Source organism: Salarias fasciatus, chromosome 15, assembly GCF_902148845.1.
Source record: "Salarias fasciatus chromosome 15, fSalaFa1.1, whole genome shotgun sequence".
NCBI classification, from domain to species: Eukaryota; Metazoa; Chordata; class Actinopteri; order Blenniiformes; family Blenniidae; genus Salarias; species Salarias fasciatus.
The window spans coordinates 6,599,116-6,625,142 of NC_043759.1; the positions used below are offsets into that span (position 1 = coordinate 6,599,116).

Consider the following 26,027-nt stretch of genomic DNA (forward strand, 5'->3'; position numbering starts at 1 on the left):
AAACGATTAAAAACAGTAGTTGTTTGTTTTTACTCAAAATATATAGAAAAACCAAAACAAAAAAAAATTAACATCAATTTGGAAAACTCCCAAGAAATGATCACTTTCCCCTTTTTCTTAAAAAATATTGTATGAATTCAATAGAGAAACAACAGTAACTTCATTTTTTTGTAAAAACTGCACAAAAAGTGGAATTTAAATGTTTCTAATTAAATTCCAGCAGTAAGTCTCTAAATGTGGTTTTTGGATGAAAATGAAAGTTTTGGGAAAATCAGTAATCAGGTTTTTAAAATCTAAATTTCACTGAACGTTTTTTTTTAATTGTAGATCAAAATGAAGCTTTTAAATTTAACTTAAAATAATATAAAAAAAGCACACCAAACTATAATAAAGTTCAGTCTGAAGGACTTCAACCCTGACATACAAAGTCAAAGTTCCTCTCAATTACTCATAACTTCATAAAATTCTGAACCAAAAACGTTGACCTGAACAAAAGATCAATACAGCTGAGGTTGATTTGTTGACATTCAATGTAATGATCATGTTTCTTGTTACTTTTTCCAACTTTTAAATTTGTTATTTTTAAATTTAACAAAAACCCAGATTCATGAAAAAAAAAAACAACTTAAAACATCTTTTTCAGATTTTGTCAACACTAAGTGAAAAAACTTGAGCATTTTTCTGTTTTTATCAGGAGAAGCTGAGAATGTTTTCAGTTGTGTTCCATATAAAGACAAATCCTGCTTCTTTAAGGGAAAATGCTGAATTTCAAGGAGCTGAATATTTAAAATCCTCAAAGATTCTTTTACCGTGTACATCTTTTTTGTCTCCCATTTCAAAAATGTGGGGTTAAATTTCAATCCAAACTTTTCCACATTTAATCTTGAGTTGAAAATGTTGAAATAAATATTTTTCACATTTTGACAAAGTCATCTAAAGCTATCCTATCAGGACAAAAACAAATAAATAAAAGAAGTGATTTTGTACTTTTAATAGATAAAGCTACAAAAAAATTTACAATTGTGAAATTTGGTGAAGAGATTCCCAAATGTCACACTTTGTAAAATCTCCATATTTTGAATATTTTCTCATTTAAAGTTAAAGGACTGAGCTTCAACAAACTGGTCCCGCTGGTTTTACCTCAAACACAGCTCAAAAACAAGTTTTCCAACACAGACACACAACCGTTTCCCCAGTTTAGGATGTTGAAATAAGAAGCTTTTTGTTGTATGTTTCAGAGTTTTTAATGAGAAACGACAGTGATTCTGTTTTCCAGCTGATCTCTAAATCTTCATGCTTCATTAAAATCTTAAATTATTCATCAAGTTCCAAAAAACAAATTTAACAAAAAGCTCACATCACTGTTAACTTCGAGAAAATCCTGCGACATTTATTAAAAATTGAATTTTACATGTAAATTTCAGTCAAATTCAACCAAAGTCTGTTTTTTTTTGTGTATTTCGCTGAATTTTCTTAAAAGCTGAATGACAGAGAAAATAAACATTTCATCCTCCGATCAATCGACAGGAGAGCTTCCTCATAAAAATCACAAACTACACAAGTTCCTCTTTTTTGAAGTCGTGAAACAAAACAGAAGTAAGAAAAAATGTATTGTACATTGAAGACAAACTGAAAAAAAGGAAAATAGAACTACATGTTGCCGTGGCGACGGCTTGGTTCCCATAAAAACAACTTTTATGTTCATCCGGAGGCTCCAGGTCACTTCCAGACGTACCGGCGGGACGGAGGGGGAGGGGGGTAGCCGCTCCGGCCGGAGCTGTAGCCCTGCAACACACACACACACACACACGGAAAACACACACAAAAAAACAAAATTCAGGTTCGGGTAATTCAGCCGATGACCAGAAAACCTTGACTTTATTTTAAAGTTTATGTTAAATATGTGAAACTGTTGACCTGAGCAGAGACTGAACTGCAGTTTCAAAACAATGAGTGACTTTTTTCCAACAGATTCCTTCACTGAGAACTTCTAACGGCGAGATAAATCCTGGTTTTATTGAAAATGACCGATACTTTTGAACTGCAGCAACATAAATCTATAAAAACACAAGAGTGAAAACATCCCTCTGACTACTGTTTAAAGTTTGGGCTTGGTGGAGCACCATCGACCAATCAGAATCCTCCTGAGTGTCTGTGGAGTTTCTGCCTGGAAACAGAGGGGTCAAAGTTCCCTCCTGAGGATTAGGCTCCGCCCCCTGCTGCTATGCCACCAGACCAAGTGTCTACCTGCTGCTGCTGCTGCTGCTGCTGCTGCTGCTGCTGCTGTGGTGGTTGTCCCCGGTTGTCGCGGCGATCGTGCCAGTTGTCCCTGCGCTGGTCGAAGCGCTGCTGGTAGCTGCCGCCAGGCCCCGCCCCCCGCGCAGGTCGCGGTTCAGGTTCTGCATGTAGGCGTGCTGCGACTGTACGGCCCGGTCCCAGCCGTGACCCCCGTGACCCCCCGACCGGAACGGCTGCTGCTGCTGCTGCTGCTGCCTGGAGACACAAAACATCCACACCGAGCCTGTTACTGCAGGAAAACATCCAAAACTAGAATTCGGCACTCAGAGCGCGCAGACCTCCCCCACAGCTCAAACCAGTCACCAACAACAACAGGATGCACACTGTATGAGTCGTGTTTGTCTTTTGTTTTTGATTATTCAACCAAACTGACCACAGGTCACACAATAAAACATAAACCATCACAATACAATTACTTGAATGTAATCATTATTCAAGCAAAGAAAGCTTGCAACATGTGTCTAAATAACAAAGACGGCTGAAATTAATGAAAACTTACATTTCCCAGAATGCCTTGCGCCTACTGGGCATGCGAGCCCTGCATCCAGGAGTCTTCTCAAACGTAAACAAAGCGTCACATGCTCATAAAGTGAACATCAACTCTCATCTTTGAAGCGCAACACTTGAAAATAGATGGCCACCATGCACCACGCCGCTGCCAACGTCGTAAGTCACCGAGCGACAGCAACAAACAGGTCCAGGCCGCCGTTAGCACCGCTAGCCGAATGCTAACGCCGCTGAACGCTCACAACTCCCAGGTTTCTCACCCCACCACGTGCTGCGGCGCTCCAGCAACAATCAACACTGGCCCGGCGAGGCGTACATCCAAGCACATAAAGAACATTCTGCATGCCGCACACGCCCCCTGTCGGCGGGCCTGCCCAACCATGTGAAGCACTCCCTATCGCTCAGTTATAAAGAATCCTTTAAAACATTCCTGGATCCAGACAGTGATCCGGATCATCACCAAAATTTAACGGATTCTAAGTTAGCCCAAGACCCACCTTTCCAAAGTTCATTGCAATCCGTCCGTAACTTTTTCCGTGATCTTGCTAACAAACCAACCAACCAACGAACAAACTGACATGATTACAGACGCTCCAGTACCTGGACGCCCTCTCAAATGATCCTACACTTTTATTTTAAACATTTTTTTTTTTAATGTACTGATTGAAGACATGAGGAAAGAACAAGTCTTGAAATTTATCAGTTTGAGATGTAAATGAACGCTCACGTTTGCTCAGAGTGATGACCTTCTTTTGTCACTGTTCGTTCAGACTAAACCAGCCGTTAAAGGTGCTGCAGGCAGGATTCCGCATCTCCGCCATCTTGCTTAGGGTTACCTCAGCAAGATGGCGATTTGACCCATCTAAGATGGTGATTTGAGACCCAGCACAGCCAATCCTGTCCTGTTTTCTCTGACATCACGTCCTTACGCAAGTTAAGCTCCTCCCACAAGAACGTGCAGCGAACGCCCCTCGACCAATCACAGTTAGAGCCCCAGGGCTCTTCTGATTGGTCAAAGATACCTGGAGCTGTCGAGATTCCTTTTCAGCTCAGAACAGAGACAGACAGAAACGCTGCGCCCTCGCGGTAGTGCAGTTATGCTACACTCCTAAAGGATTATCAGTGGATACTCTAACATTTAATCCACAGAAAACAGAAAAATTAGCATTGACGAGCAAAATCCTGCCTACAGCACCTTTAACTCGTGATTCTGCATGAAGAGCAAATGATTGTCCTTGATTGATTTTTTTGTCCAATGAAAATGAAACATTTTCATCTGTTTTAGACCAATCGATGGCATAACAGTGGAGCTCTGGGGCCATTTTGGTTCCTGCTGAGGTGGTTTTGATCATTTTCTGCAGTAAAACCGTGAGATGAGAAGTTAATACTCAGTTGTAGTTTCGCCTTGGTAAAAATGTCTTTTCAGTTTTTTTTTTTTTTTTTTAAAGGAGATTTAATAACTTCTGAGTTTTGTCAGACAAAAGCCTGAAACCCGTCACCTTGGAAACTTAATGAAATTTCTCCAACTCGGCTAACTTGTGGAGGTCGGATGTAATGGAGACGCGGTGATCCCGGTCTGAAGTGCTCTTCCTAAAACCCCATCGACTGGCGTTTACCGAGGGATCGGCCCGTCAAAGGGGCGAAAACGGCCCGTCCTCCAACATGAGGGCCGGATGAAACGAAATCCAGCAGATTCACGTATGGCGTGGAGGGACGGCGCCGGTCTGGGGCCGGGGCCTCCGGACAGCGCGGCCGTCCTCGCACTGGAGGAGCATCTTCAGCCCCATCCCTCATTACTGAACCATGTCACACTCCGGCCAGCGGCGGACTTAACCGAGCGCTGGAATCCGTAATCCCCCCCTCTCCAGCCCGCCCCGCCATCCTGAGGAGTTAAAGAAACTGTTTTCAGTCGCCGCTAATAACCACTGACCTGCGCTGACACGCCGCCACAATGGGCCGGCGCAAAGTTGAACCGGAGGAACCTGATTAGGACTTTGGAGAGGAGAGGAGCCGCGATCAATAGCCGGTCTGTTGCGGGCCGGGCGGGCGGCGGGGGGAACGCCGCGGGCCGCCGCCGCCGCCGGCATTAGTGATGCCTCATTAAGTTGCGCAAACCTCCTCGAGAGAAATTTGTTTTGGAGTGACGGGGAGAAGATTTGGATTCAGCGGCGAGCGCTGAAAAGGAGGCAGAGCGCCGGAGTGGAAGGCTGAAGGCCGGGGGAGACCACACAGGCGTGTTCGATTCCCAGCAGCTCCGCCGAGGAACCTCCGGCGGCTCACAGGCGTCCCGACGCCGGGACCGAACAAAACCAACCAGGCAGCCGGCAAACTACATCACAGTCACCACTTATCACTCTAAAAGTGTTTTGCCACGGCTGTTGGTTGCTCATGACTTCTAGTGGACGTTTTTGTGACTTAAGACTGAATGTTTCATGTTTCAAACTAGGTTTTAAGAAATGTTTTAAGGAATTCAAAATAATCACTCCAGTTAATGACTTTTAATCCTATATCGAAATCCTAATTATTATTAGGATTTAGATATTTTTAACAGATTTAGGGTTTTCCATATTTGTTAATCGGTTTCAGCCTTTAAGTATTTTCTGAGAATTCTAGGATTTTTACACTTTTTCTGGTTTTAGAAAAAACTTTTAATCCTCTCATTAGATTTTATAAAGTATGAAACATTTCAGAAGTTTTTCCTCAAACTTATTTGATTTCAGACTTTAAAGATTTTTTTTTTAGTCAGTCAGTACATTGTTTTGCAAAAGAGTGTTAATCCTGACACTCAGGAGATTGAGAACTTTGAGTAAATATGTCAGAAATGTTTAATATGTCAGAAATTTGAAGCATTTTGAAAGGAATTGGTTCACAAAAACCTTGTTCCTGAGAGTCTTTACAAAAAAGGTTTTATACATTTTGTACTTTATAAAGATTTGAAGGACTGCTACAAGATTTTTGAAGGGAGGCCAAAACATTTTAAACTTCACCTTTAAGAAGGCGGTCATTAAAATTAACCCTTTAAAGCACAGGTTTGCCAATTTGACAGTAATATGTATGGGTGTGAAACATAAGGCCCGTGAGCCAAAACAGGCCCACAAGAGGCTCCAATCATGGCCGCCAATCAAATTTCAAAGGGCACAAAGATTTTTTTTTTTTTTATATTGCAAATTTCATTTGAGTATCGGACACAGCTGAACATCTGACACATCAGTGAGTGATGACTACGGCATCAGTTTTAACGTTATGCTGTCAGGTTTCATTGGCCTTTTTTTATTTTTGTGAAATATTTACATTATCCTCACGTACACTCTGCGCCACAACAGTTTGCTAGCAGTGAGTTGGGCTAGCTTTCACTGCAGCAAAGCGATTATCAGTGATGCATCTGCTACTCTTGAGAAATTTGTAAAAAATTAAACAAAAAACAAAAAAAAACAAAATCACGTCTATTCTGTGCTCCGACAACAAAAAAAACTTCGATTTTCACATTTCAAGGTTATGGAATTTTTCCCCCGTCTGGCTGGCTCCACATGAAACTGGACTGAATCTGGTTCCTGAGCTGAAATCCTGCTTCAAGGATTGTTGATTAAGTGATGGACTGAATTTCATCTCTGGATAAAGACACGGTATGCGTCACTTATCACATCCCAAATGATCAAATCAGTTCAGAGTTTCTGTCAGAGCTGGACTTTCTTCTGCCAAACAAACAACTACAAAACTGCCAAAATATTCAATTTTTCAACTGAATCATGTGCAGAGGAGTCGTGGTTGGAGTCTTGAGATGGAGACGTCGGCCCACTGCGAGCTTCCTCTGCAGTGCTGGACTCACCTTTGAAACTGAGGCTGGGCGTAGGGGGGAGCCGGCCCCAGCAAGCTCTGCTGCCTGGAATCTGCAGGGAACAAAACACACAAAGAGAGACGAGCGGCTGAGCCCACAAGTTTCGCGACACAGGAACACGTGAGAGTTCTTTAAACACGCACGTCTCCTGTTTGGAGGTGAAACGCGTGAAGGTTTGACATGAAGCGCTGACGCTAAACAAAAGAGTTTAACCTGGAAAACAAAAGCACATCAATGGGAACGTTTCTGTCGTGGACACAGAACGAATCAGTTTGCCGCGACAGAATTAAGATTTTACAAACGTGGGGCTTGGGGTGGTGGGGGGGGAGGAGGAGGGGGAGGAGGAGGAGGAGGGGGCTGTGAGGCGAGGAGCGCCGCATTTGCATTTTTTGTTCAGAAAATGAAATAAGCATTCAGCCGGCAGCATTGTGGACGCCTCAAGTACCCTGGCTCCATCGCTGCAGGCCCTTCACAAAGACACACTTAAAGAAGGGGGGAAAAAAAAAAGCTTATTCCAGGTTTGCTGTTGCCACGGCGATGACCAGCTGCGAATCGCAGCCTTGTTTGTTTGTCGGGGCGGGCCGGTGGAGTGGCCGAGCCTCGGGGTTGGTGAAGGGTGCCGCGGAACAGCGAGCACGTTCAGCGACCTGGGCGGAGCTCGGGAGAGAGAACGGAAGGAAAAAAAAAAAAAAAAAAAAAATCCAGAGATGTAATTTCCCCGACGCTGGACTGATGTGTGAGGATGTTTGATAGACGGGGCGCCGATCGAGACGCTGCCATTACTGGAGCAGTGACTTCTGGGACAAGCCTCACAACTTCACACACACACACGCAGCTACTTGAGTAGAAACACACACTTCAATACGATCTGCCTTTACGGTTCACGGTGTTTGAGGCGATCAGAGAGGTTTTAGTTCACTCAGTCCTTTATTTACGGAGAGCTGGCTCTCAGCAGAGGAGAGAAGATTCTCGGAATTATATTGAAATGAGTTGTGAAATCAGACCAGTCCTGAGATTGAGGGCGTCCACATGACAACGCTTTGAAAATCATGTAGTTAGCGTGTCGGGCCACTAGGGGGCTCTTTGTTTTTAATAACGAAACCACAGACGTGTGCAGAGGACAACATGCTGTCGGACTGTTACTGCCGTGACTGTCAACTCCAGAAATCCATGAGGATCTGGAGGAAAACGCTGTTCTGACCGTCCACCTACTGAGCATGTGCAGAACTACTATTTTGCACGTGTGCAATTGGCAGTGTTTCAGTAAAGCTGCGTTTTCCTCCGTTTCCATGGAGACAGAGTCTGAGTGTTCTCAAAAAGTTCCACCTTGGGCGACGTTTTCATCTTAAACTCATCTTAAAAAGATTCAAGCCCCGTTTACACATTTATGACTATGAAGTAGACTGACTGGTAGAAACACACATTTCTCGTCACCCATCGCTAGAAAAGCAGCGATCACCGAGGCGGCCCGGTTGGCTTCGGACTGAAAAACTACAGCTCAAAAGCTGAAGCTAAAAGTCACGTTTTCACCTGAAGTTCAAACTGCTTGTATTAAAATTTCTGCACACATTTCACCGCGGGGCTTCAGCAAACACTTGATGCCTTAAAGACGACTGGAGTCGGTCTGCAGAAACACACTGAAGCCACTTCATTAGGTACACAGCAGCGTGATCTGGAAGGCAACAGTACAGGCAGAAAGGTTGACTTTGAGGAAACACTTTACAGAACTCTTTAATTTCCCTGCATCGCATTAGATTGGATGTAGTTTTTTTTAATATTCAGCTTAACACTGGCTCGTTGACCAGATGATACTTTAAGGCAGAAATGAAAACGTGATGATGAAGAAAAAAAGAAATTCTACATCGCAGCACAGTCCCCTGAGGCGTTCCTCAAGGATCTATTGCGGGGCCTCGTTCTGATTAACATCGACTTGCCGCATCGCACTCAAAACAACGGTTTCCGGAGCAACGAGGTTTCGCCCTCACACTCGCAATTTAAATGACGAGAGGAAATCATCAGGAGGACGAAACCAAATTTCCTACAAGTGGACACAAACAACGGGAGTGTACCAAAAATCTACAGATCCAACTATCTAACAAACAGTCATGGGCCGACGGCTAAATATGGAGACTATGAAAAAAAAATCAACATCTAACAGATTTTTAAAAAATCTCAACGAGTAAAAGAGTCGAAATCAAACAGAATGCTAGTTATCCACATGAAAACAGGTTGCATTAACAAATATTTGCCTTCATCATTAGAAAATCACAGTTTTCAGCATTTGTGTTCTTTCCACATAAACTGACGTCATTCTCAAAACTTTGCTGTGGAACCACAAAACGTTACTGAAATGAAACGCAAAAAACACAGAGACGTGGTGCAAACGAATTCTAAAATAATGCAAACCAAGAAAGAAGCGTCCTGCTGCGTTTAAATACAGAGAAGCAGCTCGGTCATTGAAGTAAATTAACGTATAAGTGATGCAATATTTCACCTGGGTGGGAATCTGCTGAATACTTCAAACCGTTCTCGTTGCACAATCAAAGGTTAGCATCAGCTTTCTAAACAAAATCATGATCTCCCCTGACAGTTGCGTGTAAATCATAATTTAGTTGATTGAAAATAAACCAATTGGATATCAAATTAAGGCAATGAGACTTTGGGGTTCTCGATTCGTTTGGACCATTTGATAATTGATAGAAACCCGAATGTGAGGAGGAGAAATCAGGAGTCCTAAATGAAGCACTTCAGCAACAAATGGATGAAAAAAAAAAAAAAAAACCTCCCAAAAAAAAACAACAAAACACTGAAATAATCTGCATCAGCAGATAAATTAGAGCAGAGTCAAGTGGGAAATGCTGTGTCTGCGCTCTGCTGACCAGCGCAAGAAGCAGTGAAACACACAATTAGCCGCCAGCAGGCGCACTGCTGTCGGGACATTATCATTTTGTTTTTGTCATTCAGTTTTCATGTTTGATTATCTCCTCCGCCAACAAACTTTAAGTGGACCACCCAGTCGGGCTCCAATTATAACTCCACAACGCCGCGCTCCTCTTTTTCTCATCACCGGCGACGACTCAAAGGAGGGAATTACAAGTGGACACCTGTCAATCTCCTTAATTAACAATGATCTGAAAGTGTATAGACCTCCAGTCTGCGCCGGACAAAAGCCAACAAAGGATTACGCTCCAAATCCTTAAAACGCGCTGCGGCCACTGTATTAACGCCGGGATTACAACCGCGCTAAACAACTAAACGTCTCTCTCACCACCTCTTTTTTTTTCAATCACTGCAGCGACTATTTGACTCAGATCCCGTCCAGCCGGCTGGGCTCAGGACACACAGGCGGGACAGTAACTTTTCTATCTGCCGCACAAAAGAGGGACGAGGCCACGGAAAGACCGGGGCTGCCTCTCCGTACGCTGCTGCTGCTGCTTCACAGGCCCAGGATTAACGCTGAGAAGAGAGAGAAGGCTGCTGTGGACAGCTGGCCTGAAGCACAGTACTGTCAACCCTTTCTTCAAATCAAAAACTCTTTCATCCATTCTCATCCAGCAGGCTCAGTTCTGATAACAGAAGCAGGACACCAACTTTCTGCTTCATGAGTCGGATATTAAAACCTTGGACGAAGAGCGCTGCGGCTGGCTTGACTGAGAAATGGAGAATAACGAGGGCAGGCGTTGTCAGTCTTCTACGAAAACATACAGGAAAAAGAAAAAATCTGCTGAAGAAAGAGAAACTAATGATTTGACATCGAATATAACAGATTCCAATTTGTAACGCACAGTAAGAAAACTTCAGTCGACTCTGCTCTCCCCAGACGTTCTGGAGCGACGTCCAGTTCGCCACTCTCACTCCAGCAGCTCATTTAAACCCAACAGTTGTATTTTGTAGTTGACAGTCATCCACAACCTTTTCGGCGTTCCCGCCGTTTCTGTGGAAACGAGACATTTTTTTGCAAATCTTGCCGTGGAAACGTGGAAAACTTCTGAAATGAAAAAGCCAAATCGATGCGTTGTCGCGTAAGCTGGCCGCAACGCAGGATCTCTATTCCTTCCTAACTGTAAATTCCAACGACGACACTTCAAACGGCTGAAACCTGATTTCCTGCCGCAGATTTTCTTTAAGCTCCTCAAAAGCGTTAACTTCTGCCCGCCGGCGGTTCATTCATGCGGGTTTCAGCATATTCCAACAACCCAGTTTTGGAAATTTCATGCAAAACTTGTGGGACGATGGTTATTTATCTGAACTATTAATGAACTGAATATGACTTCACTCTGTATTTCTGGGTTTACTTCAAGGTGAAACTCAAATGCATTATTTTGTTACAGGACTGGACTTCTGTTGATTCTTTTCACTGGATCAGCAGCAGCAGGTCTATAAAACAGCAAGAGCTGCCCTTCGTCACTTAAGAGTTTTGTTTTTTATTCAAATTTAAGATTCATATTTTTGGAGCCAGGCTTATGAAAAGAACCACTTAATCCAAAAACTATGTTGACAAGTGATTAATAAGACGTAGGAAGCTGTAACAGTCAGGTTTAACATCTAAAACAGTAACATTTTCAAAGTATTAGTTGATCGGTTTCATGTTTTGTCACTGCTGAGGCTGGACAGGTTTACCCAGGAATAGTTCTGTCAACAAGAGGAAATATAACATCTTCTGTAAAACATTTACTTCAGTTCAGTACGAATTCATCAGTCGCCGTGGCCGCCGGACCCAGCCGTTACTTTTCCCCTCACCCTGCTTAAATTCGGTGTCGCCTCGTGTCAGGGCAACAATGGCCGCCGGCGGAGACTCCCCGGGCCGGTTATTAGCCGCCGGCCGGTCCGGCCGCGGCGCACAAAGCCCCGCGGCGGCGTGTTGACGCATCGCCGCGGGAGGTAGCCGCGCCGTCAAAAGGGGGAAGTTAACTTTGGTTTCAACCCACTTCAGAGCGCATCGCACAGCCAATCCAGCGGGATCCTGCCGGATGCTTTTATCACCGCGGAGGGGAGGAGGGGGAGGGGGAGGGGGAGGGTGAGGGGGGGGGGGGGGGGGGGGGCTGCTGTGTCCAGCAAAGCCACTCCACAGTCTCATTACTGGCCCTGCTCTCCCACAACACTAATCAGCCACCAACCCCCCCCCGCCCCCCTTTTACACACACACACACACACACACACACACACACACACAGAAGAGGACAGAAAAAGCAGCAAAGCCTGCAGTGATTACTGGCCGAGCGGAGGATTGGCCCTGAGAAAGTGTTATCTGGACAAAAGCCAGCCTGCAGCCTCCGGCCTCCGGCGGCAGAATGAGGCCTACTCGTGTGGATAATCACATTCCCGATATTTCAGTTGGTCCACATTTCAGTCCCTCTGTTTTCACGTCCCTTTTTCTAAAAAAAACTAAACCATGTAGTCAACGTATAGAGATGTGACAATATGAACATTTTCCGTATTGATTGGTTATGAGGAAAGCTTTCACTGCAACAACAAATGGAAACAGTTAAGAGAACACAAAAACTAACCAGTGAAGCACGACAAGTTGAAAAGACTAAGTTTCCCTTGAAAACATGGCGTAAACAAGAAAGACAAGATCCTGGATTCATCCACATGAAGGAGAGACCAGCTGCTTCTAAAACTTGATCAGTTTTCACAGTAAGCAAACGGTAAGACCCAGATTAGGTCCACACACTGTGATTGGACACCAGTAGGCCTGTAAGGTGCTCGGAGACGGCGGCGGGTTCGTACTGTGTTCTGGTTCCCTTTCTCAGTCTGAAAACAAGCATCTGAGGTGAATCGGTGACTCCAAAATCACCCCTTCACCGATTATCCAGTAATCAGAAGTTGGATCAATGTCTGAAGCATGGCGTGACAAACATAAGGCACGTGGGCCAAAAGCGGCCGCAAGAGGCTCCAACGGCCCGCCGAAATACCAGGAACAACATTTCATGAGAATGTTGGAATTTTCAGTCATAATTGTTTGTTTTTTTGTGAAAATATAGATATTTTCTGAATGTGCACCAGGCAACGACAGCAAAGAAAAACTAATGTTGCTATTTTTTCCCCATATCATCCTCCCAGTTTTCGCAAAACAAAAAACAAACACGTTACAAACTCGTCACTTCGGCTCATGTAGGACGAAGTTTGCGTGGGATCGTGAACCACAGCGCTCACACAGTTTGATGATTCAATGTTCATGCGTCATCTTGTTTTCAGATAAAATGGACACCAAACGGAGCTTTATTATTTCAGGAGAATCCCACGAAAATAGAAAAAAAAAAAAAAAAAAAAAAAAAAAAAAAGTCTTCACCTCCTGATGACACATTTCGGTTGCAGGTACTTGAAATGATGTAATAAAATCACCCTGAGCTGAAGTGGTGCAACGATTCTCTTTCATTAAAATAACAGTTTCTCCACAGAAATAAACTCCAGAGCCTGGAGAGATTCAATAAAAAAACAGAGAGAGAGAAAGTCCTGGTCCAGTAATTGGCAAGTTTAACACCAGGAGCGGGCGGCGGAGGCCAGGGGAGGTGCTGCCGCGATCCGGAGGAGCCAGGAGCCCCCATCTGCATCAAGTGGCACCAGAATAGCCGCGACCCCCGCACGCCGGCCGCGGCCAGATCAGATTATTCATCGACTTGCAAATTGGCACCATCAAAGTCAGACTGGAGGAGCGCCGGCGGAGGACCGGCGGGGCCGGGGCCGGGCAAAGGCCGTGATCGGGAGCCGGGAGAGAGATTCTGCCTCCGGGTGTGACGAGGAGCGAGGAAGAGGAAGGCGGCTGAGCTGTGGCGTTATCACCCGACAGGAAATCGGAGGCTGCTGCTGGGAGGACGTGGCTATTTCAAGTTTTTAGAAAAGTGTGAATCACATGAAGAGAGACAACTTTTTACTCTCTTCCATTCAGCTAAATAATCAATCCATTCATCAAGCTGTTCAAACATCATCCTTGTCTTTTTACCCACGAGGTTCTGGTGAAAACTTCAGTTTTTCTTTTGTGATTAAAATTCACTGCTGAAATGTGCTCGTCTTTTTAATTGTGCTTCATCCAGTGCTGATGAGCTGTCATCCATCATATCACACACATCACGTTTTAAGACATGTTGTACACTCTCCATACAGGCGACTGCAGCAGGAGGGAGTAAAAGAGCAGAGGGCACGCCTCAAGTGTCTGACGTACAAATTAAAACATTTCCAGTCACCTCCACTCGAGAACTGGTTTGAAAGGAAAAAAAATAAATAAATAAATAAATAAGAAGCAGTAAATTGTTGCAGGGAACAAAAGCCGGATCACCCAGTATTGTACAGTCTCTTAACTCGTCGCTTATGGAAGCAGGCATGTTTGGAATCGCTCTCGTGTACATTAAAGATTCACAATGACCTCGCTTTTCATGTCATGTCACGGAAAGCAAGGTCGCCTTGAAGAGGAGCGATAAGAGAGTAATAACCAAACACAAGGGAAGAGATGCAGCGGAGTGAATGGGGCTGGTATTCTGGGTCAGCAGCAGGAGGAGGAGGAGGAGGAGGACGACGACGACGCCTGCACCGCTCAATTCAAGGACGAGACCCAACAATTCACCCGACTTCTGTGGTCGTTCAAGACTTCCAAGATGTTCGTCTGATGCGGTTCACTCATTAAACCAAACACGCACCTTGTTTTGTCTGGTTAATTCAGAGCTGGATCACCTGAGATGATGATTCCAACAGAAAGTCTGCTGCTTTGTCATTTACTGTCAGAAAACCCTCACTTTTCAGACCTGTGCTATCTGGAACAAAATCCATCGAAATGTCCTCTGGACAAAACCGAAATGGCTCCATTTCTTAATATAGCAAGAATAAACAATACGCAACGCGTCTGTTATCGACTGGATGCACTGTAAATTTCCCAACTGGGGAGAAGTAGCAGATTATCTGGTCTCATTTCAGAATACGACTCCATCATACCTTCATGATTCAACTGGGGTTGAAGTGTCCACAGCTGTTCTACAGATATGAGGAGTAGAAAAGAGTTTTAAACTCAACTCCACTGTCTGTTAGCTTAGATTTAGGTGCAATTAAAACAAAAAGGATGCAGATAATGGATCTTTTCTCAGTTGTTCACAGATTAAAAACCTCACTAGCAAATTGAGGCCCGTTTGAGGAAAAAAAATAAAAAAAACACTACATCAAGCAGCAGCGGCTTGTATTCCCTTGACCTCTGCACTCTGAGCCATCGGCCCCGCTTCTCAGCGACCTGTCGGTGGGTTTTGAGGGCGTAACGTCGATTCAGAGCGGCGCCTTACGTTGGAAAGACTGGTGACCTCCGCCGTGGGAACGGTAGTTTCCCTGGTGGTAGTTGCCCGGCGGCGGCGCCTTGCTGTACTGTCCTTGACCGGCCTGGTTTCTGTTCATGTTGTGACTGAAAAGGAGATTTAAAAAAACAAAACAAAACTGTAAACAGATATGATCCCTAAGCAACTAGATAAAGCAGATATATTTACTGAGGCCTGCTGCATATTTAAGAAATCTGGAATTTAACTGACATATATGCTAGTGTGGCCTCCATTTTTTTTTTTTTTTTAACTATTCTTTGTTAAAGTCAAGGAACAAGCATTGACCGTAAAGGCATTCCGTTTTAATGGAGCAGCTGCGTGAATCGTGCACACTCCGCTTTGTATGCGCCGCGTCAGCAGACGCTGGCTGGGAAGCAAACAAGGACACGCAGACGTACACACCCTCTCTGGGTTCAACCAGAAGAGCTCATTCACACACACACACACACACACTCTCTGAAGTAAACCCGTTCATTCACTCTGTAGATTAGTAGTGATGCCGGTTTGGATTAACCCTGAAAAATTGTTTCAGACAACACATTTCCAGCGCTGAACAGGCTGCATTTCAGTAAAAGGAAGCTTCATAAATCAGCTTCACGTGTCTTACCTCTCACACACACTCCTGTCTGCACAGAACTGATTCATAATCAAGCAGAAACTCATATTTTTAGACATTTTCTCTGTGTTTTTCCTGTTCGATCCTCCCACCACCTGCCCGTTTGGCCCCTTCGAGGCACATAACTGCCTAAATCACTGAATTAACCACATAGTTAAGCCGGGGAGAAAAGGAAGACGGAGGAAAAACCAATTCATTGCATTTCTACAAATCCGTGCATAATTAATTCTCCGACGCGCGACAGTCGAACCCAGCCAGATGTTCAATTATTCACATTTCCTTAATGATAATATCAATGTGTGGAGTAGAGGGCTGAGATCATAATCAAGGATGGCTGGTTAATGGGGAGCGTTTGAGCGGCGATGCAAACATTCAAACACGTTTATTTATTTAAAGAGCACAGTACTGAGTAACTGAGAAAACCACAGGCCGCTGTTTGATGCTATTAGAGTTTATCCTCATGCAACACTGGACTCTTTATCTGCAGGCTCGAGTGTTTCCTGGTGTTTTATAGACGAAACTGTAACCTGCTGGGATTCATTTTAGAAAATATGAATGCACAGAATTCAATCAGGATTTTTTTTTTTTTTTTTTAAATATAAAATGAAAGAGTTGTCTGCCAGTTTTAATCTGGCTCCAGGGAAGACAAGCCGGGTCCAGAACAGAAGCCTGAAAGGAATCCTGAAAATCTGACTTAATCTTGGCGAACGGGGCCCCAAACGCAGGCGCTCACCTCAGAGCCCTGAATCCAGACTGGTCCAGATGAGCCTGCTGCCTGTTGGGATTGAAGCCCAGCTGAGGCTTCCAGGGCTCCCTGTTCCCTCTCTCCCAGTCGCCCGGCTTCAGCACCTTCGGTGGAATCCTGCACGAAGCAAAAACAACGAAAACCCACAAAGTTTAGGTTGAACCGGTTAGAAATCCTCTGCTTCTCAACATACGCATCAGAAAACTCAGACTGTTCCCGTCACAGTCATACAGATGATTTTTGGGCTGTAATCTGTTAAAGATGTGGATCAAAGACCCAAGACTGTGTTGCAGCTGCTTTCAAAACACTCCACCATGTCTCACAACTTCACTCTGTCTGGTGTTCGATGTGAGAAAGACGAGACGGTTCAGTGTTCTGTCGAATTTTTTGTTGCTCTTCTCGGCGTGATTCACTCGCCACTCGGGGAACAGTCCTTCCAGGAAGCACTGTGAGCCGCGCTATCGCTAACTCAAGCCAGGTTTTAGCTCTTTACAGTTTGTCTCTCTCCTGAAGTTGAACTGAATCCCTGGAGGAACTCTTGAAGACCAAAACGGCTTCCTACTGGAGTAATGTACACGGATCTGTTGATATCCATGCTGTGATTTCAAGCGTGCGGCTCAGGCAGAGGACGGTAACCAGCGCTCGCTGGGTTCTGGCATCCAGGTAAATCCCTCATGGAATGTCAAGAGCATTAAAGAGAAACTGTTTCCATGCCTCCAGTGAAAGAGCCGATCGCGCTGTGCAAGGAAACGTAGGAGCTGAAATCAATTTTAAAATAACAATAATAGAAAAAGTCTCACTTTGCTCCACTCAGGAGGGTCGCTTTGAACACAAAGCCATCTGCATACGCCGGATCCTTGAACTTCACTCTGGAAAGAAGAAGAGAATCATTTTCAATTGACGGCGGTGAGAGTTTCCATTAGCTCACCGTCTTTTCTTAGAAAAAGGAAAAAAAAAAAAGTAGGAGAGATCCTGAGTTTGTGATGGTTCGTGTCAAGTGTTGTCATTTTCCCCTCAACCTGCCTTGTGTGTTTCATGTTCTCACTGTTCCTGATGTCTGTTCACCCTCGTGATGCAGGAAGAGAAGACCGAGAGGAACAGCAGCAGCGTCTGGACTCATGTCTGCCTCTCTGTCCTCTACTGTCTCTTCTTCCATCCTCTGAGCCCAACAGAAACCAGCAGAAAGTCTCCTCTGAGTCTGGTTCTGCAGGTTTCCTTATGGTAAAACCAACGGCATTGATGGGCTTTTCTCTTAAAAACTGTGTTATCATGACTGTTGTTTTTGGCGAAAGGCCGAGGCGATATGGCAACAAAAACTCCCGAACCCACGATAGTTTTTCATATTGTCAGAGCTCGACTTTTATCACGGTTGTTAAAAATAAGTTTTAAAGCATCTGAAAAATATGCAAACCAGAAATCAAATGCTTTATTAACATATATTGAATGAAGCAGATTAAAAAAGATGAGTATTGGAACAATATAAGAAGCACTTTGACTCAATGAACACAGAAACTATGAAACACCAGAGGGAAGTCGTTTCAAGTCCTGAATGTTTTCCGATCTGAGGATCATTTGGAACCCGGATGCAAAGAGAGAATTAACAGATTTAATTTGAAAGTGTATATTTAGATATCCATGAGTCTGCACTGAGTTTTATTTTGAAATATGTGCCATTTTCATTGGCATTTCTGTCCTGCACTGAACTCCTTCAGGTTTTGCTTTTTTTCCTTCAGTGCATCACTCAGCCGTTTTCATACACCGTGTTGTCGGCCTGCAGGAAAATTCTCCTTTTTAAAACCAGTCTGTGGATCAAAAAAGGTTGGAGAGAACTGCTTTACCATACATCTTACACCCCTTTAATTAGACCCGTCTAGTGTAAATGGGCTCACAGCTGATCGCCGTGATCGATCAGAAATTCATAGTGATCAGGAAGCACGATCACATGATCCCCCAGCCCCAACTGATGAAATCAAACCGAATTGAAATGAATGTATTGTTGACTGAGAACGACTGAGGAAACCGCACCGCCTCTGAAAATGATAAAAACATAAATACATGTGAACTCTGCTTAAATAAAAGATGGCCGACTCACCCGATCGCAAAGTTCTGAGAGATGTCGCGTAGCAACGGGATGGGCGACTGCACCGGCCTGAGGGGGAGATGCAAACACAACGCTGGTAAAAACATGGCGTCTGTCACGGCCGCGCTCGACCGCCGTCTCCTCTGTTTGGGTGGGAGCGTTAGGAAGAGCGCACGAGACGTACGAGAGTGAGAGTAGAGCCGGCGTTTCTTACTTATCTGGTAGAATAGGGTCGTCATCAAGATTTAATATACCTTGGATTCCATGGCACAGCTCTGCGGGGATCTCAGTGCCCTGACGGAGACAAAGAACAGGCAGGGCTGCAACTCAAACGTCCGCTTTACGTGGCGCTAACGCTCAAACACGCGCCGCTGTTCAGACGCGCTCGCCATGAATAATTCAACCGGCGAGCGATGCGGTTTGCAAATCGCATAATCAAGCAGGCTGAATCCCGAGTGGGCGACACCTGCACAGGCTCGCTCCACATCTGGAGAGAGAACATCCAACATCAATGTTCGCAGCACAAAGACCGACTGCAGACAGGAGGCTGACGAACCAGTCAAACATCACTGGAAAGTGTGAATCGCCTTGATTTGGACTGAAACTGGGATCTCGTGTGTGTGTGTGTGTGTGTGTGTGTGTGTGTGTGTGCCTGGTCACCTCGTGAGATTCAGCACGGTACAGCTCGTGGATGAAGTCGGCGAGCGGGTGGGACTTCCCCACAAACAGCACGTCGCTGCCGAGGCTGTTTCGCTTCACTGCAACAGAGGAGACGTTCGAGAGCGAATGAAGGGCGAGACGGCAACAACTGGAGGCTTTACGCTAGATCAGTTAAACTAGAGATAAACCAGCAGGTATGATAACTAAATACTATTCTGAACCAATTTCAACTTGAGTGGGACTTCTCTGACACGCTGCTGCAGTGCATGTGCACCACAGCCACAGGAAACACTTCTGCTCAGGCTCAGTAGACGGATAACAATAACATCAGCGGCCTCCAGAGTGCCCTGACTCCCAGTCCAGACTCTGCATATGGATGCGTCCTCTACTGTGACGGGTCTCTGCTTGGGGGTTTCCTACTGTTGCTCTAGGTTTCTGGTGGATCTTGCAGTGCATCAGTGGTTTTTACTGTGTTTTAGTGAATTTTATGATGATTTTAGTGGAATTTATTAAGACTTGAGTTTTAATTTTTAATCTATTTTTTGGGGTCACAGGTCGGCTTTTCCTTACCTTCCTCCACGGTGAGGTCGGGGTAGACGTCAGCCAGAGCCGCCCTCAAGCGGCGCTCATCCACAAAGGTAACAAGGCGACACCTTCACAGAGACAAACAGGAAGGAAGCGTCATGGATTGACTGATTGATAACTTGTCGCTGTTCATTAAAGGAAACCCTGGCTATTGTCATTTCAGTCATCAATTCAGAGACTGACATGTTCACAGCTTTCCAACAGATAGAAATCAACCGATATCAGATCTTATTGCTGGTAATCACAGTCAGAAGCAGCTCGGTCTAGCATTGACGCGTCTGCATGTTTTTAACCACTAGGAAATAACCTTTGCACAGTTGCAGCAATTTGGAAGTGAAAAACATTAACTGAAGTTCCAGAACTTGTTTTAACAAGATAATCTAAGAGAAAATGAGCATTCTAGCATATATACTGATGGTTATAGGGGAACACACTCACCCTGCCAGGCGTATTTCTTTCCATTGAGGTCAATGGCAAAGTCATCGGGGTAAAAGTCAATGATGGACGAATCCTGAAACAACAACAAAACAAAAAGAGAAGCTGAAACAGTTTGAATTTGTTTGTTTCAATCTGATGAGCAATCCGCAGACATCTGTGTGTTTTTTATTGATCTGAAACGGGACCCACTGGACTGCTCATGAGATTCCTCCACGTCTCGGGCAGAAAGTTTCCGCTGGCGGCAGGAAACACTCCCATCAGCTGCTCCAGAGGTTTGAACTGCACAGAGAGCACGTCGCACGCTCATCACTTCTTCACTCAGACTCCACCGGATAGAAAACAACAGCGAGAAATCCTCACAGCACACTTCACTATTGCTACAGTATTTTTAATGAACAGCTGTAGGGATGGTTTTGTTTTCTTGATGTCTGACTGGACTGTGGAGATACGATTCGTTTGTTCTTTATTAAAAAAAAAAAAAAAAACACTGTTGAGAAAGATGAGACAAAAGAAGAGAAGTTCCTCTCACCGGTTTGGTGTCCTTCTCGAACTCTGTGAACATGTCTTTGATGTCTTTGAAGTCGGAGGCGAACGGAGCGTAGTGGAACGGGAAGTACCACTTCCAGGAGGCACAGCCCTGCGGATCGACATGCAAACCGCCGCACACTTTAATAAGGAAACACTTTTCTGCCTGCGCATTCACAATATGACTCTGCTCTGTGTGTGTATGTGTGTGTGTGTGTGTGTGTGTGTGTGTGTGTGTGTGTGTGTGTGTGTGTGGGGGGGGGGGGGGGGGTTGATGTCGAACAAATACAAAGGCTTTACAAATCAGAAGACACGCCACTTTTGTCTCAAGCTTCATTTCTGGAGAGTCGAACTCATTTTAGCTCAGGTTCCACGGCGAAACAACAACCTCTGAACTCAAACTTTTTTTTTCTTTGTTGTACCGCAGAGTAAACGTGATGAAAACATCTATATTTTCACAAAACCAAACAATTACTACTGAAAGCGCCAACAATCTAAAAGTAAAGCTAATTTTAAAGAAACTGTCTGGAGCAATACAGTGAAATTTCCTAAAAAAACCCATGTTTTTACCAAATGAGCCATAATAACCTTTAGATTTCAACTTCAAAGTCTTTGTTGCAGCAGCAGAGAATAGGTGATGAAAATGTCTATTTTCACAAAATCAAGCAAGCACAACAGAAACTGACGGCATTCTCAACATAAGGGCAATTTTAATGGAACCTTGGTGCAAAATAGAGAGAAATGTTTCTCCTGTAGCTGTTGCATTATGGGTGTTTTTGCAAATTCCCTCTGACAAACCTGGTTTCCCCCCCCCCCCCCAATTTTTACATTTCCCTTCCTGGTTTGGCAGGTCAGATTAGAGCCTCTTCTGGGCCCATTTTGGCCCATGGGCCTTGTGTTTGACACCCCCATTCCAAACTTTTTGTTTGAAAGCATTTGCAGTACCTTTTTCTTGCACAATGGTTTGCTCAAGCATGTTTTCTCTTAATGAAAAACAGTTTGAAACACTTGGAAATTGGAAGCAGCAGCACGCATGTCGATTCATGAGAAAATGGTCGAGGTCATCATTTGACCTTCAATATGTTGAAAAAACAAAAAAAAAACAAAAATGAATGCTCAATTTACCAAAATGAGACTAAACATTTTGTTTCCCCTTGATGTTTGAAACTTAATGGTAAAAAAATGCATTAAAAAAAGTCGCATTTTTGGAGCTGAGACCAGAGAAAGTTTAGCAAATCAGAATTAATCAGTCGATTCATTTCCCCGTTCGAGTTAATTGTCGGTTGGAGCTGATTTCTTGCCTGGTTTCTTCATCGGAGTGGGGCTTGAGTTAATGTAACAGGACAAGATGACAAATGGAAAGCAGCGAGGAACGGAGGAAAAAGATTTTCTTTGCCCTTTTTACAATAAAGTTTTGAGCTTAAAATCCAATCTAACTGGAACGAGGCGGCGGCGCTGACATTTAAAAAACCTTCAGGAGCCTGAAACCTGATCGGGCCCGGAGCGCTTTGCTCATCAGAGACTCCAACCGCCGGAATTACATCTTCGGCTTCACAGTTGTGTAAAAAAAAAAAAAAAAAGAAAAAAAAAGTAGAGAAAAGAAAAGAAAGAAAACCAAAGCTCCCAGATGTTACAGAGATAAACCTGCACTGTAAACACCTGCTGAGAGCCTCTCACATGGCTGCAATAATTCCCTTCCTCAGCTCTGTGGCTTTGAGCTGTTCATGGAAAAACAGAAAGAAAGAGAGAGAGAGGAAAAAAAAAAAAGTGCAGATCTAGCACTTGGGCCACTTATCCTTCCTGAGCAAACACGCCTCGCACCAAAGAACGACCTTCACTTCCCACAATCCACCTCTGAGAAAACGAGGTCCTCTCCCGTAAATCCGCCGGTCCTCACATGGCGGCCCGCCTCGCTCTAAAGCCTCGCCACTCTATTATCAAAGATGCTCATTCAGATGATAATACGGGGGCCTTTACCATGATAAAAGGCGGGGACGGCGCCCAATCTGCACGTCCGAATAATCGCGCAGATCATTTATGGTAATATGACAAACTGTTTTGTCTGGAGGAGAAACTCATCGCTGACTGAGGATGGCCGGGTCAGAGACCACGGAGCGCGGCGGCGGCGGCGGACGCAAAGCCGGCCTCACTGTCCGCCGGCCGAGAGACGAACAAAAGGAGATCCGTCGCTGCTTCGTCAATAATCACTGATGTCTTTAGAGCAATTTATCAAAAAAACATGGAAATTTCAACACAATACACAAACACCAGAAAGACCATCCTACAAAAGAACATTTAGATCGTTTTTGACTATTCTTACAGGAAAAAGACCAAAAAATGTTTTTCATTGCTAATTTTGACCAAAATAATTCTTTTTTAATCATAATTGTTTGAAAATACTGTTAACGGTTCATCAATCTGCCCTTCAATGAGAGATGGATTTATCAACATTTTCATGTTGGTGGAGCATCAGTAACAGGAGCCGATAATCCAGTTTAAATGGCTTAATCTCAACCTATCCGTCAAACACAGGACTCTACGTTAAAAAGCCTTTTTCATAACTTCTAACCTACAGATGATAATTATCAGCACGATACGGGAAACTGACTTAAATTACACACGTCAGACAAATCATCGGAACTTCAATACACAATCCAAGATGTAGGCAACCAATAGATTTTTTTTTAATTTTACACTGTGATAAGAGCTGAAGTGTTTTAGAGGCAGTTCTGCCCTTTTCTTGACTGTTTTCACTGTGAAAACCCCTTTTTTATTTCAATCTAAATGCCAGAATTTTAGCTCGATTCGTTAAAGAGATTACTTTCGGTTCACCTGGCCGATCACTGCGAGGAGCAAACACGGTTTATATTCCGTACTCACTGCTTTGAAATGTGATTTATTCAGATTATGAGTCAAATGGCGACCCGTCGACCACATGCGGAATGAGAACAACTCCTGATCGACTGGGAAACGGCTCACAAACGCAGGAACAGCTTCCGGAGAGGCTCTCACCAGAATTCCGACACCGTGTCAGACCGTGAACGCAACATCATCTTCATTTCAAAATATAAAAGTACTGCAAAGACGCTCAGTTCAGTTCATTTTGCCAGTGTTGCTGTAATGCTTAGAGAGAAAGGGTGAGTGTTGAGACTGTCTGAAAAGTTTCCCTTTGTTAGAAATCCAAAGTCTGAAAGAGGGTCATTGTTCGTACAGTGGCTCTTCAAACAGCCCGTCGACGTGGCCTCAGTTTTAATCTGTTAACACCTGACTGATCTGTGATCAAACAGTCCTGCAAGCAGTCACTCACGTTTTGAGTGTTCTGAAATTACGATGTGTGTTAAAATCAGCTCAAAGTTGATTAGAGAGAAGCAGAGGACGAAACGGGCAGCTGAAAACTGTTATTGTGACTTTTAACGAGCTTTTTCTTCAGTGCTTCAATCGTTGACGAAGGTTTTGTGCAAACAAACGTTTAAACATCTTAGAATGACTGTTTTCTTATGATCTGAAGATGATTTGGAGCTGGAACGGTTTTCCTCTCGTGCAGTCCTGTTTTGCATGTCCTCCTCCTCCTCCTCCATATGTGTGATGAATCAGACTGTGACAGGAAGGCTAAACTGAGATCCGAGACGCGTCCCTCCGTGCAGCTGAGATTCCGAACACGCGGCGGCTTCCTGATGAGGTGCGCCGAACGAACCGGCCGCCGAATCTCTCTCCCCCGCTCTGAAGTTTGTGACATTTCTGAAATGTATTCAGGATATCCATATGGAGAGGGGAGCGCCGCGCCTTTACGTTCATTCTGAAGCGGAGCGCATCGCGGACTCCGACACACACCTGTGACACGCCAGCCCGGGATAAACCCCCCGCTTCCCCTCCCTCCCGCCGCTCATCGCTTGGCGAGGTGTGCGTGATCATAACTCGAAGCGTGAATGTGTGGAAGCGGCGCGCAGACACGTCCCCCGCGCCGCCGGGGGCCCCCCGCTAATGAATTCATTCAGAGCGGCCCCCTGAGACGGGCTTTGGGATTGGCGGGGAGTCGGCGGCGAGCTCGCGTGAGAGCGCGCAATCAGGCCGGACAAATCCCCGCGGCTCAGCCGGAGGCGCCCCCGGCTCTCCTGGAGAGGGGCCGCCGCTGATTATTTCATTTCAAGATAAAGATCAATATTTTAGGAACGGCGAAACGATTCAGTGTTTAATCACACGGCAAACAAGGCCTCCAACGCGGCGGCTCAAACACTCGACACGGGTCGACTCCTCGGGACAAAGACGGCAGGAAACGGTGACTCCGGTAAAGAAGCAACAAAACCAAACAAAAGTCTGACTGTTCTGAATTCAACTAATGGCAACATGAAACAAAAAAAAAAGTCTATTTTTTATTTTTTTTTTGGGGGGGAGGGGAGATAAGATTTAGGAAAGAGTTAAGAAATAAGTTTTCTTTGAGGTTTTTTGGCCAGATTGAAGCCTCTCTGGGCCAGTTTTGGCCCTCAGGCCTTATGTTTGATGCTCCTGTTTTAGAGGCCTTGAATCACATCACCATCACTCTGATCGATCCGACTCCATTTTTCTTTTAAAACTTTGAGTCAACAGCTGTCAGATATTCGGGTCCTTGTCCACACACTGACAGTTTTCATTCCTTCCCATGGTCTGGTATTTTTTTAAATTCACTTTAAAATATCCTGACATCTTTTGAAACAGTGCTCATCAATAATACACAAAAAAATCCATTGTACCTGCACTGTCCCGGGCAAATACCAATAAAATATTTTCTATTAAATATTTGTTTAAAACTAATTTTTTTTCCTTCAAAATCAGCGTCTCTGCTTTCTACTGAGAAGGAAAAATGAACATTTTTCAGTGGATGATCTAAATCTGTCTTTTTTTTTCTGACTGATCTGCTTCAGAAAATCGATCTCAGGAAACTGTGTGACTGAGTAACTGAAACAAGTCGAAACTGGAGGGAAAAACTGCACATTTCTCCTTAAAAAAAAAAAAAAAAAAAAAAACACACCGATGCTGGGTATCTCACTGCCGTGGCTCACTGATCCGGCACGAGTCGACCGGACCAAGAAGAAAACTGCAGGGTGAAGACCGAAATGAACCAAAGGGGATCGATAAAGGATCCTTTGATTCATTCAGCTTCTGCACGAAGCCGATCTGCCTCCACACACGATCAGAAAACCCTCTTCTCTCCCGCCTGAAGAGGAGGATGGAACCTACAAGGTTGCTTATTAAAAGGCTCCAGTATTTCTGAATTATCTGCTGGAGACCGACGGACTTCCAACAGTCTCACATCTGAAAAGAAGTTTAGAGTTTGATGGGAATCACCATTTTTTTGGCCATTTTTGGAAAATAAATGAACATATAGCCGTTGGACACAAGGCTGAAACTGGACAGCGCACCTTTTTTTTTTAATTTCACAGGGTCTTTAAATATTGGAAAGGAACAAC

The 26,027-nt window shown here is 44.4% G+C and overlaps 1 protein-coding gene across 1 annotated transcript in view; it reads right to left on the reverse strand.

Moving 5' to 3' along the window:
• Positions 1–1,569: 1,569 nt before the first annotated feature.
• Positions 1,570–26,027, reverse strand: part of xrn2 (5'-3' exoribonuclease 2) — a 37,579-nt gene continuing 13,121 nt past the window's right edge. Inside the window, 14 exon segments of the mRNA XM_030109854.1 lie at positions 1,570–1,789; positions 2,255–2,376; positions 2,379–2,493; positions 6,632–6,692; positions 14,905–15,020; positions 16,284–16,412; positions 17,096–17,164; positions 18,388–18,444; positions 18,590–18,669; positions 19,036–19,133; positions 19,606–19,688; positions 20,055–20,131; positions 20,248–20,337; positions 20,588–20,695. Coding sequence (XP_029965714.1) covers positions 1,720–1,789; positions 2,255–2,376; positions 2,379–2,493; positions 6,632–6,692; positions 14,905–15,020; positions 16,284–16,412; positions 17,096–17,164; positions 18,388–18,444; positions 18,590–18,669; positions 19,036–19,133; positions 19,606–19,688; positions 20,055–20,131; positions 20,248–20,337; positions 20,588–20,695 — 1,275 coding nt within the window. The 3' untranslated portion in view covers positions 1,570–1,719.